Source organism: Musca vetustissima, unplaced genomic scaffold (assembly GCF_032173495.1).
Source record: "Musca vetustissima isolate MV318-11 ecotype Yass unplaced genomic scaffold, APGP_CSIRO_Mvet_v1 utg8489, whole genome shotgun sequence".
Lineage (NCBI taxonomy): Eukaryota > Metazoa > Arthropoda > Insecta > Diptera > Muscidae > Musca > Musca vetustissima.
In genome coordinates, this window is record NW_026876674.1 from 22915 (window position 1) to 40009 (window position 17095).

Consider the following 17095-nt stretch of genomic DNA (forward strand, 5'->3'; position numbering starts at 1 on the left):
GGAGCAACCAGAAAAAACGACAAAAATTAAGTTTTTGGTCCATTTCATCCTCTAAATATTTACCGACCTTTACCGATAACAATAGGGATCTTCATTGGGCAGAACCCATCCTACATGCAAAATGTCATGAAGATTGGTCCATAACTGTGTATCGTGTTTACAAAATATAATGGACAGACGGACGGACACATATATCTAGATCGACTCAGCCAGTCGAGATATAACGATCGGTATACTTAAAGTTAGGACCAATATTTCGCGGCTTTACAAACTCTTGGGACCGCACAAAGCTATAATACCCTGACAAAATAGTTGTGTAGGATAAAATTATTTATTTTTTGGCCCAAGTTTCAGGGTAGCCATCATATAATACTAACCCCATTTAAAAAATTCACTCAAATTTGATTTTTAAAGTTCTCATGCGGTGTCAAATCTTATATAATTACGGCATATAATGTTATCGACCCATTTTTGTAATTTGGTATAAAGGCTTCTCGAAGGCTGACATACACAAACAATTCTCAATTTATGTTCATGTTTTGACATGGTCCCTATATATAGGTTGCACACTATTTTCGGTATTACTAAGTTTGTGGCCCAAGTGGCCATAAATGACAAATTTCATTCCCGATATTATTCAATATAAATTAATGCTTTAAAATGGTCTCTATGTAAAAGTCAGATTTAATTATACCCTACACAACTACGTTGTCAGGGTATTATAGCTTTGTGCAGGTCCAAGAGTTTGTAACGCCGCGAAATATTGGTCCTAGACCCACATTCAATTATACCGATCGTCATATCTCGACTAAGTGAGTCGATCTGGACATGTGTGTCCGTCTGTCCATTATAAATTGTAAACACGATACATGCCACAGTTATGCACCAATCTTCACGAAATTTTGCATGTAGTATGGGTTCTGGTCAATGAAGACCCCTATTGTTGGTAAAGATCGGTTAATATTTAGGGGATGAAATGGACCAAATACTATTTTTTTTAGGTTTTTCTGGTCGCTCCAGAGGCCGCAATTATGGCCCGAACATCGTGAAATTTTACATGGCCAAAGAATGAGCATGCCTGTTTTGATAAAGATCAGTCAATATTTAGCGGGTCAAATGGACCCTGACTTTTGTGTGAAAAATTACAAAATTTGTACTCTATGGCGTATATATTAACTTCCGAAGGACATAGACCCGAAAAGATGATCGTTTATCCAAGAGGAGTGGTTCACCTTTAAATTGATACCAATTATATGGTCGTATATATTCAGATGTGGGAGTTACACTTAAATATTTACGGGTGCTTAGTAACCCATTACGGACGGAAATGTAGCTTTGATCGCTTTGAAATTTTCTATGAGGATCCATGTATGGTCAAGGACAACGCCTATATTTTCGGTGATGATCGGATAACGATTTTGGGATGAACTGGGCCGAGAACTTAATTTTTTGCTTTATGTCGAGTCGATCTATAGGCCACAATTGAAAGCCGAACATCGCAACACAACCAACGGTGAAAGGAATATGACCAAGAAATTAGAAGGGTTGTACTGCATATTAGTAATATTGCTTGACCTATAATCGGCCAAGAGTGTGCAAATATCGCAAATATTGCGCAAGCTCAGAATATAGAACCACAGAAAGTTACATTTTCGTGGAAGTTGTGTAGGGTATCATATGGTCTGCCCCGTCTGACTATACTGCTCCGCCCACTAGTTTTCAGTATATTGAAGTCCAACCCCATATAGTCGGCTCATCCGATTTTGATTTTTTATAACCTTTCCCACACTGTGGTACAGGGTATTATGTCTTTGTGCATATGTTTGTAACAGGCAAAAGGAAACGACATAGACCCATGGTTCCTTTAGAGAATATGCATAAAATCACTTTCTGAGTCGATTTATGCATGTCCGCCCGCATTTATTATCCAAAGGAGATGAAACTTGGCACATATAATTTATTTGCCCCAAGGATGAACCCTATTGAAACTGATGATAATCGTTTCAGATTTAGATATAGCTCCCATATGTATTTTCGTCCAATTTTTATCAAATGGTGCATCAAAGGGTCAAATTTAGTCCAATTTGCAAGAAAATTTTGCACAACATACTGAAGTTAGGATAGCCTAACGTGTACCAAGTTTTATTGAAATTGGTTCAGATTTAGATATAGCTCCAATATATATTTTCCTCCGATTTTATATATATATATATATATATATCGGTTCAGATTTAGATATAGCTCCCATATATATTTTCCTCCGATTTTAGGTGAATGATGCATCAAATTCTTCATGTTTGTTCGATGGACACCAAATTTTGCACAACTTTCTAAAGTTAGTATAGCCTAACATGTGTTAAGTGCAAATATTTAGTTATCCTGCCAACCGACGACTTAGAATTTTACCGCACATAAAAGAGTATTGTTGTCAAAATGTGTATTATTGAATAAATTATTTAATTTTTTTACTATTTAATAAATTAGTTAATTGGTGTAAAATCCAACCAAATGCCACCATCCAAAACGGCAACAATTTCATGTTTATCTAATAAATTGTCATTGCTAGTTTTTGAATTTACTTTCACATGGAAATTTCTTATAATTTCCACAATAGCTGCCTTAGCTTGGGTAGCACCAAAACGCATTCCTTTAAGAAAAAAAAAAAAACATTTTTAAAAAATAATAATTCATAAATATTTATTTATTTTTTAAGTTCTATAAACAATTTCTTACCCATGCAAATTCGTGGTCCATCACCAAAACCTAAATATTTGCCCTCCTCTCTAAATTTCTTGACACCACCATTTTCGGGTAAAAATCTCTCCGGTATATATTCTTCGGGATTCTTATAATATCGCTCGTCATGATGTATGCTACGATATGATATAAAAACGATTTCACCCTTTTTCATTTGGAAAGATGTTCCATCGGAATTTACGAATTCATATGGTTGGGTGCACAGTTTTGTATTTGCGGATAATGGGGAGAATAGACGAATGGCCTCTATAAACGTGAGGAACGGAGTTAGGTGATTAATAATAAGGAATGTTACATTCAGATTATAACTATTAATAACATAAACCTTCCCCCCTCGTATTTAATATTTTCCGTAAATACCTACCATTAAAGCAAGCATCCAAGTATGGCATCTCCGAAAGACTTTCAAAACTTACAAAACCCTCCTCATTAATGTTGCTCAGAATTTCCTCACGTAATTTCTCTTGAGCCCTGGGATTTCTAGCCAACTGAAGAAAAAAATTAATATTTACAAAAAATTCGACCTCTAACCTCAATTTCATTACACTTACCCCCAACAAACAATGAGCGATACTTTGCGATGTGGTCAAAAATCCATCCGTCAAGAATGTCATTGCATGTGCCGTTAAAATTAAGTTATTATAATTTTTCTTCTCCTTTAATTGTAGTAAAAAATTCAAAAAATCTGCACGCTGACTATGGCCTTCTTTTTGTCGCAGTGCAATTGAATCGGACATTAAATTCAAGAAATATTGAGCATTAGTTGTGATAAAGAATTTCGTTTTTAGTATCTTCTTGAGGCTGGGAATAAACGCAATAGCGATTTGATACATAATCTGCGATGGTGTTAAATGGAATAGATTTTTGATTCTGTCAAGAAAACTGGACGGTTCATTGTTCAAAGTTCCAACATGAATTCCCAAGACACAATCACTCACCACTTCTGTGGTGTAACGCAGAAATAGCTAATGGGAGAAATGTAATTGGAAATTATTAGATACTTATTTTTAGGAAAGCTGATTGCAACATGTTCTGCAACAACTCTATTTACCTCATAGGCTCCAATACCATTGTTGTTCTGTTCTCCAGCCTGTTGCCTTATGAAATCTGTTAAACGTTTACATATCTCCAGTGTTACGGGATAGACATTTTTTATCTGAAAATTTGGAATAAATAATTAAAACCAGTGAGTGGAGTAGTATAGTCGGACGGGGCCGACCATACGATACCCTACACAACTACCACGGAACTCGGATGTTTATTCCGAGCCTTGGCAATATTTCGTGATATTAACCCCGACTTGCGCGATTAGAAGTCAACAGCATGAACATGTAAGGAAGATGTCCTTACATATTCCGAATATTACAAATATTCAGTACAGCCCGTCTACTTACTTGCCCAGATTCCCTTCACGGTGGGTTGAGTTGTGATGTTCGGCTTATATTCGACTAGAAAACACACAGAAAGAAATTAAGTTTTCGGTCCACTCATCCCAAAATGTTATTCTGATCATCACCGAAAATTATAGGCGTTGACCATAATATTTCCGCCCTCTAATATGGTAATGGGTTACTAAATAATATCTAAATACGTAAGCACCTGAAAATATTTAAGTGTAACTCCCATATCCGAATAGATACATACAATATATTTGGTATCAATTTAAAGGTTAACCACTCCTCTTTGATATACTATCAACTTATCGGCTCTATATCCTTCAGGAGTAAATATATAAGCCATAGAATTCAAATTTTGTAATTTTTCACACAAAAGTCAGAGTCCATTTGACACGCTAAATATTGACCGATCTTTATAAAAACAGACATGCTTATTCTTTGGCCCGATCCCTTTCTCCATGTAAAATTTCGCGATGTTCGGGCCATAATTGCAGCCTCTGGAGCGACCAGAAAAACTGACAAAAATTAAGTATTTGGTCCATTTCATCCCCTAAATAATAACCGATCTTTACCAAAAACAATATGGGACTTCATTGGTCAGAGCCCATCTTACATGCAAAATTTCGTAACGATTGGTCCATAACTGTGGCCTGTATCGTGTTTACAAATTATAATGAACAGACGGACGGACACACATGTCTATATCGAGTCAGCTAGTCGAGATATGACGATCGGTATACTTAAATTTGGGTCTAGGACCAATATTTCGCGGCGTTACAAACTCTTGGGGCTGCACAAAGCTATAACACCCTGACAACATAGTTGTGTAGGGTATAATTACAGATAATTTCAAATAGTAATGTGATTTACCCGATTTGGTGACATTCCTGGCACCAATTCATTACGTCTTTCCTTCCATTCCTCCCCTCTTAAGAAGAACGGATTGTTGCCAACAATTGCATCGGATTTTTCATCAATCTGTTATATTGGAAATTAAAATTCATTTAATTTGAAATTATTTCAGAGTCTTTATAACACTTACCGTATCGCTAAGGGCGTTGTCATGAAAATGTTTAAAATCATTGACATGAATTCGATGCACAAGATCAGGATCCAATATAAACAGCTGTGGTTCTCTGCCATTGTAGACACCAACGAATTTATTTGTGCTGCGGTATTGTCTAATGAAATGAATAGAATAATTTCATTAAATTTACTTATGGAAATTATCGAATATAGACAACGTTAAAAAATTTAAATGGTTTTTATGGAAATATGTTCCCAATATGAATTGAACATTAAAATACCTTAAATTCATCGGAAGCCCTATATACAGGGTGAGATGAAAAACTACAACCAACTTCGGACTGCTGTCATTTCTAAGCCACTCGTCCGACAGCTGTTAAAATTATTCCAGTGTTTACCATCTTACAAAAGCATTTTGGTGAGAATTTTCCAGAAAAAGTTATTCGTGATGGAATTCAAGCGTCATAGTAAGATTTCTTTATATTTGGCTAGAAAACCAAAGTGTCTATCTTTAGAGCTCTCAATCATTTAAATTTGCATAAATCTTTTGTGCCTCGTACCATCGCTAGTTACCGTGATACTGGTAGCGTAGCCCCCCCGTCAAGGAAGTGGACGGAAGAAAACAGCAACATCAGCAGAAATGGTTCGAAAAGTAAAGAAGCGACTGAACGAAACCCACGTTGCAGTGGCCGAAAAATGACTCCTGAGCTGAACATATCGCAATAATGCATTCGGCAAATACTGAAAAATTAGCTCGGGGTAAAGCCATTGAAATTCCAAAAAGTGCAAGAACTTACACCGCAACAGAAAGAAAATAGACTCAAAAGAGCTAAAGAGTTGCTTCGCTTGGCCGAGTGTAGTGAACTGCCGAATTTGGTTTTCCCCGATGAGAAAACATTCGCTTTCCAGCAGTTTGTAAACAAACAAAATGATCGTATTTACTTGCTAAAGAGGTCAGATGAAAATGTACATCTTCGGTTAGCCACCAGAACTCAAGCGGCGGCCATGGCGACGATGTGGACCGCCATAACAGCCGATGATTGCTCTCCGCTCGTATTAATCGACCGTAGCATCACAATAAATGCCAAATATTATCACGAAAATATTCTGGAGGATATATTAAAGCCTTGGGCACGCAAACATCTTGGCCGCAAACCTTGGACATTCCAACAGGACTCCGTACCATCGCATTCAGCACGCGCTATCCAAGAATGGTTATTCGGTAGCGCGTGTCTGGGGTATCTTCATTGTGTCTGGGGTATATTGGAATGCAAGGTTGACACTAAAAAATACCAAAGTGCCGATCACCTCAATAAAGCGCTTCGCCGGGAATGGACTAATTGTATAACATATCTCCGTACCACAAATTATTAATATTGGGTCAATTTTCAGGGTATCCTCCATATGAACCCCAGTACCCCCAGTACTTAGTATTCTAGAGATTTCGGATGCGTTTTCCAACCGAAATGTCTGTAACTTGATATTTTGTGTTCTCATTTGCTGTAAAATCTCACCACCAAACAATTGTAAGATTGGTCTCCGTTTTATTATAGCTCCAGATAACGGTAGCCCCACTATAAAATATTTTGAGAATTTCATCTTTTTCTCAAGTATTTTCGGTATGTTCAAGGTATTATCATAGCATGATTTTTCTCCTAGAACCCCCCTTAATTTTAGATATCTTAATTGTCGTCCTCATGGTGAAGGGTATGAAAAATTCGACGGGGCCGAACTTAGCATCGTTCTTCCTTATTAAACCCTACATAGCTATGTTGTCAGGGTTTTAAAGCTTTGTGCAGCCCCAAGAGATTATAACGCTCCGAAGACCACTCTTTAAGTATACCGGTCGTATCTCGAGTAGCTTTGTCGATATAGACATGTATGTCCGTCCGTCTATTATAATTTGTAGGCCACAATTATGGACATGGGTTATGGTAACCCCTATTGTTTTTGGAAATGAAATACTTAATTTTCGCCAATTTTGGGATCAGACCAAAGAATAAGCGTGGCTGTTTTTATAAAGATCGGCCAAGATTTAGCGTAAATTGATACCAATTATATGGCTGTATGTACTCGGATAATGGAGTTATACGTAAATAATTAAGGTGGTCTTCGTATTCTGATATTGTTTAGTATTACCATTAATATACTAGGGGCGGAAATATAAAACAACAACATTTCCCAGACATCAGCGAGGAAATGTTGGGAAATGGGGAAAATGATCTGACCAACAAATTCGAATGTATGTTACGATGATGAACGGTCAAATGGAACTGTTGGCAAATATGACATACAGATGAATTTTTGTGGGGGTGATCTTATGCAATATGAACCCTTTTTTTAGGACACTTTCAACCAAGTGAGAAACCAAAATATCAAATTATAGTCAAATCGATTTCACAATTTTGGCTGTTCCATGTTAAGGGAGTTAAGCATATATCGATGACAGATATAGCCCACCTTCGAAGCTGTCCGCAACGCACACAAAAGACATCTCGCTGCTAATTTTCACCACTCCATCTCAATCCCTTTGGAATATTGCGTGATTATAGATATATACCATCTAACTCGATTTTTCCACAAACAACACCAATACGTTGAGGATGGAGAGGCTTCGCAAAAAACAGAGTTGAAAAATTGATTTAAAAATCCGCATATTTTTAAATGGTTATTTATACTCTTTCGAGTCGAGCTTGATGATCTAAGTTTTTGCAATGAAAAGGAAAGCCAGGAGAAGAACCTACGTACCCACCATTATTCGATGCGTTTCGCCGTTGGTTAAGCGGCTCATCAGGCATATTGGGCTATGTGGCTTAAATTCGAATAGCTTAAATTCGTATAGTAAAATAAAAAACTTATAAACCGCACTACTGTACCTGTAAACTTCATCATAATCGTAGACAACGTTGCGTTTTTGGGTAAACAACGATGGGAATGTTCCAATTCCTGGATATGATTTAGCCTCCGGAACACCACGTTTCTTCCAACTACCTAAATTCCATATTAGAAATATATAAAAGGCTCCAAGAGCTCCAACAAATAGACTTAAAGTCACAAGCCACGAATCCATAATCATTCAGTAAATTAATTTTTCTTTTATTTCAACGTAAATAAATTACAAAGCGCACATGACCGCACGCAATTACGATTACGCGAATGTGAAATAAAGCTTTCACTAAATTAAACGACCGGCAACCTTAAACACTTTGTATGAACTGAAATCTGCACTCGGAATATATAGAGCTATTTAAACACTACTCACATCTGTTTACTGGGGGGGCAGAGTTGACACGAAGATTTGATTTCCCTATCTTGTTTTTATTATCATCGTCAATTGTTATTGAATGACATGTAGTGGACACAAACGTTTCTTATCTCCCATACGATGTATATGGGGTATTCCGTTATCAGTTAGTGTTATTTAATGACACACAATGTTCAGTGTGAAAAAGATCAATACGAGGGCTACACTATATTTTTTCTGAACTGATAATTCATTATGGCCCTGCCACTGCGAGTTAGACACATCTAATTTGACAACAGCTCCAAAAAATGTTTGTATCGATTGGTGCAAAAAAATTTAAAGCATGCGATAGTCACAGAAGCCTTTCATCGATCCATGCGTTTGAGTCCGAGACAGAAATCGTCAGACAGATAATGGCCTTCAAACGATTTTTTTTTTGCGAAAATTAAATCAAATGATGGGACCCACCTGGAAAAAATAGCGATCAAAGATCCGAGTTAATGTACTAATTGTAAACTAATTGTAGTTGCACTGTGTGAGATATAGTATGAATTATTTCCATGGAATATCCCATAAAAAATTATTACCAAAAATGTCATATGCAATACTGACATAAAATTTCATTGTGAAAACTCTAAAGTCAAATATAAACAAACAAATCTATAATTAACTAATTTAATTCAAATTCAAGAGTATCAACACTTGATATGTATTACCGGTGAATACTTGTCATAAAAATTGAACAATAAAATTTTGTTACCAACACAGGGTATATTAAATAGGGTAGGGAGATTAGGGTATCATATATTTTAAATGGGATGCGTATTTATAAATTGTACAAGTGGCAATTAGTAAATATTTCATTTATATTGTGAAATAAGATGTCAGAATTAATATCTCAATTTCAGTGATCTCCCTTTTAGGGGTACTCGTAACAAGAAGTGTTATTTGAAATTACCCGGTATTTCGGTTGCTAAAATTCGTGCAAATCGAATGATTTTTAGGGACTTTGCACAATTTACCTAAAATCGGACGAATATACATATGGGAGCTATACTAAATCTGAACCGCTTTTCTCCAATTTCAATAGGGTTCGTCCTTGGGCCAAACCAATGGGCTGTGCCAAAATTCATCCAATTCGGATCATAAATGCGACCTGTACTTTGCTCACAAAAATACATTGACGGACGGACAGACGGATATGCATAAATCGACTCAGAAAGTGATTCTATGCATATTCTCAAAAGGAACCATGGGTCTATCTCGATCCCTTTTGCCTGTTACACACATATGCACAAACGCATAATACCACAGTGTGATGAAGGGTATAAAAAATGTCGGTAACGACGTAGCGGGCCTATGCTAGTATATTATATTATGTTTCTATCGATTCACCCAAAATTCAAATTGTACAAAATTTAGTACGGATTTTGCACACATAAGTACGAACATCCAAAACTACGTACATAACTCCATTCCACACTCCAACAGTAATCTTACTTACTTAGCTGGTTTATTACAGAACGGTTGTTCCATAAGCCGAGTTTAAAAAAGATTTCCAAGCGCGTCGGTCTTGTGCGCAAATCCAGCAATTTGGAAGACCACGTTCCAAGATGTTGTTTTCTACTTGGTCTTTCCATCTAATTCGTGGCCTTCCCCTTCTACGGGAACCATCAGTAGGCTCGTTTTTATATGCCGCACAACATGGCCTAGCCACAGTAGTCGCTGCAGCTCAATACGACTGACTATGTCGATGTCCGCGTATAAATTGTAAAGCTCGTGGTTCATTCGACGCCGATATTCACCGTCGACGCAAATCGGCCCGTAGATCTTTCGGAGAAATTTTCTCTCAAACAGCCCAAGAGCTGCCTCATCTGCTTGCGCAAGTACCCATGCTTCAGGTCCATATAATAGCACGGGTAGTATCAACGTCTTGTAAAGAGTGAGTTTGGTCTGGCGGGACGTGGCCTTGTTTCTAAACTGCTTACTTAGACCATAGTAGCATCTGTTGGCCATAACAATCCTTCTCCGAATTTCGAATCTGATGTCATTCATTTTATTAATGGCGGTACCAAGGTATATAAAGTCTTTGACTACCTCGAAGCTGTAGTTCTCAAGTTCCACAGTTGGTCCGAGTCTACTGTGTGTCTTGCCGGTGATACCATTAGCTTGGTCTTCTCTCCGTTTACTGCCATATCCACTTTGGCAGACTCCTTTTCGATTTGTTCAAAGGTGGCTGTCACCGCTCGCAATGTTCGACCCATTACATCGATGTCATCGGCGAAGGCGAGTAACTGGTGTTGTTTGGTGTACAGAGTGCCATTTCTGTTTACCTTTGCGTCTCGTATGACCTTTTCCAGCAGGATGTTAAAAAGATCACACGACAAACTGTCACCTTGTCTGAATCCTCGTTCGGTATTGAAGGGCTCCGATAGGTCCTTTCCTACTTTAACTTCTGACCTTGTGCCACTTAAAGTTATCCTGCATAGCCGTATTAATTTTGCAGGAATGCCGAACGGCTTTAAACACCTCTGAACGGATAGGGCTGTCGAATGCGGCTTTATAGTCGACAAATAGGTGGTATTTGTCGATGTGTTTTTGTGGGTCTTTTCCAGGATTGAAAATTTGAGGGAAAATCTCAATGGTGGATTTGCCAGGTCTGAAGCCGCACTGGTATGGTCCGATGATGCCATTGACCATATATATGATGTCATTGACCTATATGTAAATATGGACCTAATGGAGCAACCGTTGCATACACCATTTGATTTTTGCAACTTCAATACACATCACTCTAAACTCAATTTTATACCCTTTGCCAAAATGCAAAATTTTATCTCAATCGAATAAATATTGGGAGCATAATGGTACTCCAACCATTGACATAAAATCGGACGAAACTATACATGGGAGCTATATCTAATTCTGAACCGATTTCAACAAAACTTCGCATACATCAGTCTAATTCAGTACGCTGGGCAAAATTTTGTCTCAATCGGAGAAATATTGGAACTTTGTGCATCATTCACATAAAATCGCACGAAAAAATATATGGGAGCTATATCTAAATTGAACCGATTTCAACGCAAAGGGTGCCCTTCTTTGGTGCTATATTTAAATCTGAACCGATTTCAACGAAACTGCGCATACATAACTTGGACCTAAAAAATTTTGTCTCAATCGGACAAATGTTAAGTGTTTGGTACACTATTTAGATAAAATCGGAAACGATCAAGACAGCCATACTATTTCTGAAAAAATCGGAAAGCCATATTTGCTTTCACAGAAGCTGTGCATTGGAATACGACTAAGGGAAGAAATAATATGTTCTCGGATGAGAAGAAGAAGTGAGAAGATCAAATAATTAAAGGCTCAAGCCTCAGTATTGCAAGGGTACTTGGAATCATGGAGTGGGGTCAATAATGGTATGGGGTGTTTATACCCTTCACCACACCGTGGTACAGGGTATTATGTCTTTGAGCATATGTTTGTAACGGGCAAAAGGAATCGAGATAGACCCATGGTTCCTTTTGAGAATATGCATAGAATCACTTTCTGAGTCGATATATGCATGTCTGTCCGTCCGTCCGTCCATGTATTTTTCTTAACAAAGTACAGGTCGCATTTATGATCCGATTTATATGAAATTTGGCACAGTTCACTTATTTGGCCCAAGGATGAACCCTATTGAAATTGGAGAAAATCGGTCAAGATTTATTTATAGCTCCCATATATAGTTTCGCCCGATTTCATGTAAATGGTGCACCACAGTCCCTATATATCATTCGATTTGCATGAAATTTGGCATAACGTACTGAAATGAGCCTAGAGTGATGTCTGCTAAGTTTCCTGTAAATCGGTCCAGATTTAGATATAGCTCCCATATATAGTTTCGCCCAATTTCATGTAAATGGTGCACCAAAGTCCCTATATATCATTCGATTTGCACGAAATTTAGCATGGCATACAAAATTCAACCTGGAGTGATGTCTGCCAAGTTTCGTGAAAATCGGTCCAGATTTAGATATAGCTCCCATATATATTTTCGTCCGATTTAATGTAGGAGGTACATCAAAATCCCTATATATTTTTAGATTTGCACGAAATTTGGCATAGCGTACTGAATTGAGTCTGGAATGATGTGTGCTGAGTTTCGTGAAAATCCCATTGTAATAAACGAATGACATCCTTATGGATTGTTTTAAGTCGTTTAACATTTAGATAAATATCACATATTTTAGTTCATCCAATTTCATAATAATAGTCCTGTTTAATATACTCATAGTGGTGAAGGGTATCATATAGTCGGCCCGTCCGACTTTACTACTTTACTACTTTCCTTACTGGTTTTCTATATATGGAGTTCGATATATTTACGAGATTTATAATATAATGCATTGGATTGCTTATACACATGTATAGGAAAGCGATACAGTTTCCTTGCTGAAGAAAATATACCCTTTGACTGGGTGTCTGAGGATGAAATTAACCTCTAAACATACATCGATAGAAAATATTTGGAGTATCATAGAAAGCAAAATCAAAAGAGTTCCACAAATACAAAGGTTCCTAAAGGCTCAGGATGCAAGGAATAGAACACCCAAGGATCAAATTGAGCATTTTATTGATGTAATGTCTCTTAGGTATGCTGACGTAATGAACAATAATGATTATGCTGTCGATTACTATCAAAAAATACATATTTATAAGAAAAAAATCCAAAAGTTTTTTAGCTTTGACAAAGCAAAAATTGGGTCAATTTAGTTTTCCGTAGAATACGTTTTATTTCAAAATAAATTTTGCGTTCATATTTTTTGTTTTTAAAAAGTAAAAAAGTTACAGGAAATTTATTCTGTTTGCAACTTCAATTGCTTTAGTTTTGGCCACCAGTGTAAGGGATCTATCCTGAAACTTGGTTCAATATTGAAAGTGTTTGGTACGGATATGTGTTATTCAATGGGAACCCAAAATACTTAATTGCAGACAATTCGGTTGGAAAATGTGTCTAAAATCTCCAAAATACAGAATGTTGGAGAGTCGTTATGTGGAGGCTACACTGAAACATCGGTCAATATTAATAATTTTTGGTGAGGATATGTGCTATACAACGAGAACCCAAAATACCAAATTACTGTCAATTTGATTTGAAAACGTATCCAAAATCCCCAATATTCGTTATTTTGGACAACGAGTGGTACAATATTTGGTACAATTTGATTATGTGAACGGATAGAGCTTGACTCCAGAATTTGGGAATTAAAATTACTGAAATTTTGATTTAAAATTACAAATTACAGTTGGAAAATTTAGTTTTGTGTGAACGGATAGAGCTGAATTCCTGGTTTTTGGAATAAATATCCCTGTTGGTATGTGGGATTGTTGTAGTTTCGGAAATTCGTATTTATGGGTAATTCCAAAAATATTGGAAATTTTTTGCATAGAAATTGCCCAGTACTTTTTCCGCAAACTGTATAAAAGTAACATAAAACTTAATTTCGAGCATAGCTTCAAAGAATGAAATATATGTTTAAATTCAATATTTTTTCAAAAATTTACAGTATCAAATTAATAATTTTGGTAACAAATTCTTGACTTCAGTAAGTGTCAAACACCCTGCCGAAATGTGTCAAAATCTTCAATAAGACTGCATCTTAGGAGTATTTCGTCAAAGTCAAAATTCTTCTACATGAAATTTCACTTTTGGTTACAAAAGAAAAGAATTTTGTAAACAGGATATTTATTTGTAAAAAAATATCCCTAATTTGGATATATACAGCAAATTTTCTATTTTGATCAAGTTTCGCACTATTCCTAAATAAATTGAAGCAAATATGCAAATTTCATCCAATTCGGATCATAAATGCGACCTGAACTTTGTATACAATTTAAAATGGGCAGAAAGACGGACGGCCTAACGGACATGCATAAATCGACTCAGAAAGTGTTTTGATGTATATTGTCATAACTAACCCTGGGTCTATTTCGTTTCCTTTTGCCTGTGATGTGATGGTGATGGGAATAACATTATAGCACCCAATATTATTCCACAAAGTATTAACTTAGAATAATTATCAACAACATTTTAAACCAATACGACTCTACCGTCAAACACGAATACTAAACTACTATAGCATCCACATTTCTTCAGCACAATTTTCTGTTACAACCGTTATTGCTGAATAGCACAGCCCACAACCACACAACAATGTGATGCATACTTTAGGGGTTACATAAAAAGTCTCAGTCTAAAAATCACTGCACCATAAGGTGAAGTGTATATTTAATTTGTTATTCCGTTTGCCTCATATTGCGAGTTCGTTGGGGACCCCATAGGAATATATATTCATGATTATAATAAAATACTATATCAATTTTGTAGCAGAATTTTCCAACGGAAAACACTTAAACACATTATTACAAATCGAATTTTTGACATAACCCCATATAAAGGTCCTTTCCACTTTTCGGTATTTTGAGGGTTCTAACCGTATGTATCAACCAAAATGAATCGATTTAGGTATGTCCCTCTGTTGAAATCACGATGGAGATCGCCATACTTAAGACAGAGCTCTGAAATTTTGCACAGAGATTGCTACTACTCATAATATGTATGGTCCATGTTTTGGTGTAGCCTCCATATAATGGTACACCCCCCCCCCCCCCCCTATCGATATTTTGGGAATTTTTGACAGGGTTTTCCACCGAATTGGCTGTAATTTAGTATTTTTGGGTTCTAATTCAATAAAACATATCCGTACCAAAAATTATTAATATTGACCCAAGTTTCAAGGTAGCCCCATATTCGGTATTTTGGGGGATTTTGGACAGGTTTTTCCACCGAATTGGCTGTAGATTGGTATTTTGGGTTCTCATTGAAAAACACATCTACGCACCAAAAATTATTAGACCCAAGATTATTTTAAATATTTTGATTGTCATCCTCATAGTAGATGGTATAAGTGGTTCGGCCGGGTATAAAAGGTTTCTGATGAAGTCAAGAGAAATACTGCTCCGGTCTATGTCTTTCCGAATTAAATATATAGCAAAATTTCTAATTTTTCACACAAAAGTGTTGTTCCATTCGACGTGAAAACAAATTCTGCCCTATTTTTATATCCTTCACCACACTGTGGTACAGGGTATTATGTCTTTGTGCATATGTTTGTAACAGGCAAAAGTAAACGAGAGAATCACTTTTTAAGTCGATATATGCATGTCCGTCCGTCCGTCCATGTATTTTTGTTAACAAAGTACAGGTCGCATTTTATTTGGCCCAAGGACGAAACCTATTGAAATTGGGAAAAATCGGTTCAGATTTGGATATATCTCCCATATATATTTTCGTCCGATTTAATGTAAATGGTGCACCATAGTCCCTATATATCCTTCGATTTGTACGAAATTTGGCACAGCGTAATGAATTAGGTCTAGAATGATGTGTGTTAAGTTTCGTGAAAATCGGTTCAGATTTAGATATAGCTCCCATATATATTTTCATCCGATTTAATGTAAATGGTGCACCAATAGGCAAAAGGAATCGAGATTGACCCATGGTTCCTTTCGAGAATATGCATAGAATCACTTTCTGAGTCGTTTTACGCATGTCCGTCCATGTATTTTTGTGAACAAAGTACAGTCACATTTATGATCCGATTTGGTTGAAATACTGCACAGTTCACTTATTTGGCCCAAGGAGGAACCCTATTAAAATTGGAGAAAATCTGTTCAGATTTAGATATAGCTCCACTATATAGTTTCGTCCGATTTTATGTAAATGACGAAAAATGGGACAATATTTTGCACAGCGCACTGAATCAGGTTCATACTTATGTATACGAATTTTTTGTGATTGATACACCAAACTCCCAATATTTGTCCGATTGGGACAATGTTTTGCACAGAGTACTGAATTAGGTCCATTCTGAAGTCTGCAAAGTTTTGTAAAAATCGGTCCAGATTTAGATATCGCTCCCATCTATATAATTTCGTTCGAATTTATATGAATGATGCACCAAACTCTCAATATTTGTCCGATTGGGACAAAATTCTGCCCAGGGTTCTGAATTAGATCCAGACTGATATCGGCTAAGTTTTTTTTTTTTAAATCGGGTTAGATTTAGATATAGCTCCCATATATAGTTTGTTCCGATTTTTGTTGCGAATAATATACCAAACTCCCGATATTTGTCCGATTGGAACAAAATTTTGCACCGAGTACTGAATTACCAAACTCCCGATATGTGTCCGATTGGAACAAAATTTTGCACAGAATACTGAATTAGGTCCATGCTGAAGTCTGCAAAGTTTTGTTAAAATCGGTTCAGATTTAGATATAGCGCCCATCTATATAATTTCGTCCGAATTTATATGAATGATGCACCAAACTCCCAATATTTGTCCGATTGGGACAAAATTCTGCACAGGGTTCTGAATTAGATCCAGACTGATGTCTGCTAAGTTTTTTAAAAATCGGTTTAGATTTAGATATAGCTCCCATATATAATATACCAAACTCCCAATATTTGTCCGATTGGAACAAAATTTTGCACAGAGTACTGAATTAGGTCCATGCTAAAGACTGCAAAGTTTTTTTTTTAAATCGGTTCAGATTTATATATAGCTCTCATATATTGTGTTGTCCTATTTTTTGTGAACGATACACCAAACTCCC

General features: G+C 36.5%; 1 protein-coding gene across 1 annotated transcript; it reads right to left on the reverse strand.

Moving 5' to 3' along the window:
• Positions 1-2480: 2480 nt before the first annotated feature.
• Positions 2481-8250, reverse strand: LOC133321242 (probable cytochrome P450 28d1). The gene is made up of 8 exons (XM_061530330.1): positions 8057-8250; positions 5197-5335; positions 5025-5132; positions 3809-3913; positions 3696-3722; positions 3122-3245; positions 2734-3003; positions 2481-2647 (listed from the first exon to the last, which is right to left on the reverse strand). The coding sequence occupies exons 1-8, from the start codon at positions 8248-8250 to the stop codon at positions 2481-2483; spliced, it is 1134 nt and encodes a 377-aa protein (XP_061386314.1).
• Between the last annotated feature and the right edge of the window lie 8845 nt (positions 8251-17095).

Bases quoted from the DNA above. Each gene is read 5' to 3' on its own strand.
- LOC133321242 (XM_061530330.1), bottom strand. From the start codon at position 8,250: ATGGATTCGTGGCTTGTGACTTTAAGTCTATTTGTTGGAGCTCTTGGA. The intron at 3,723-3,808 runs GTAAATAGAGTT...TTCTCCCATTAG, and splicing joins ATGGTATTGGAGCCTATGAG to CTATTTCTGCGTTACACCAC. The intron at 3,246-3,695 runs GTGAGTGATTGT...TTTTTTCTTCAG, and splicing joins TGCGTTACACCACAGAAGTG to TTGGCTAGAAATCCCAGGGC.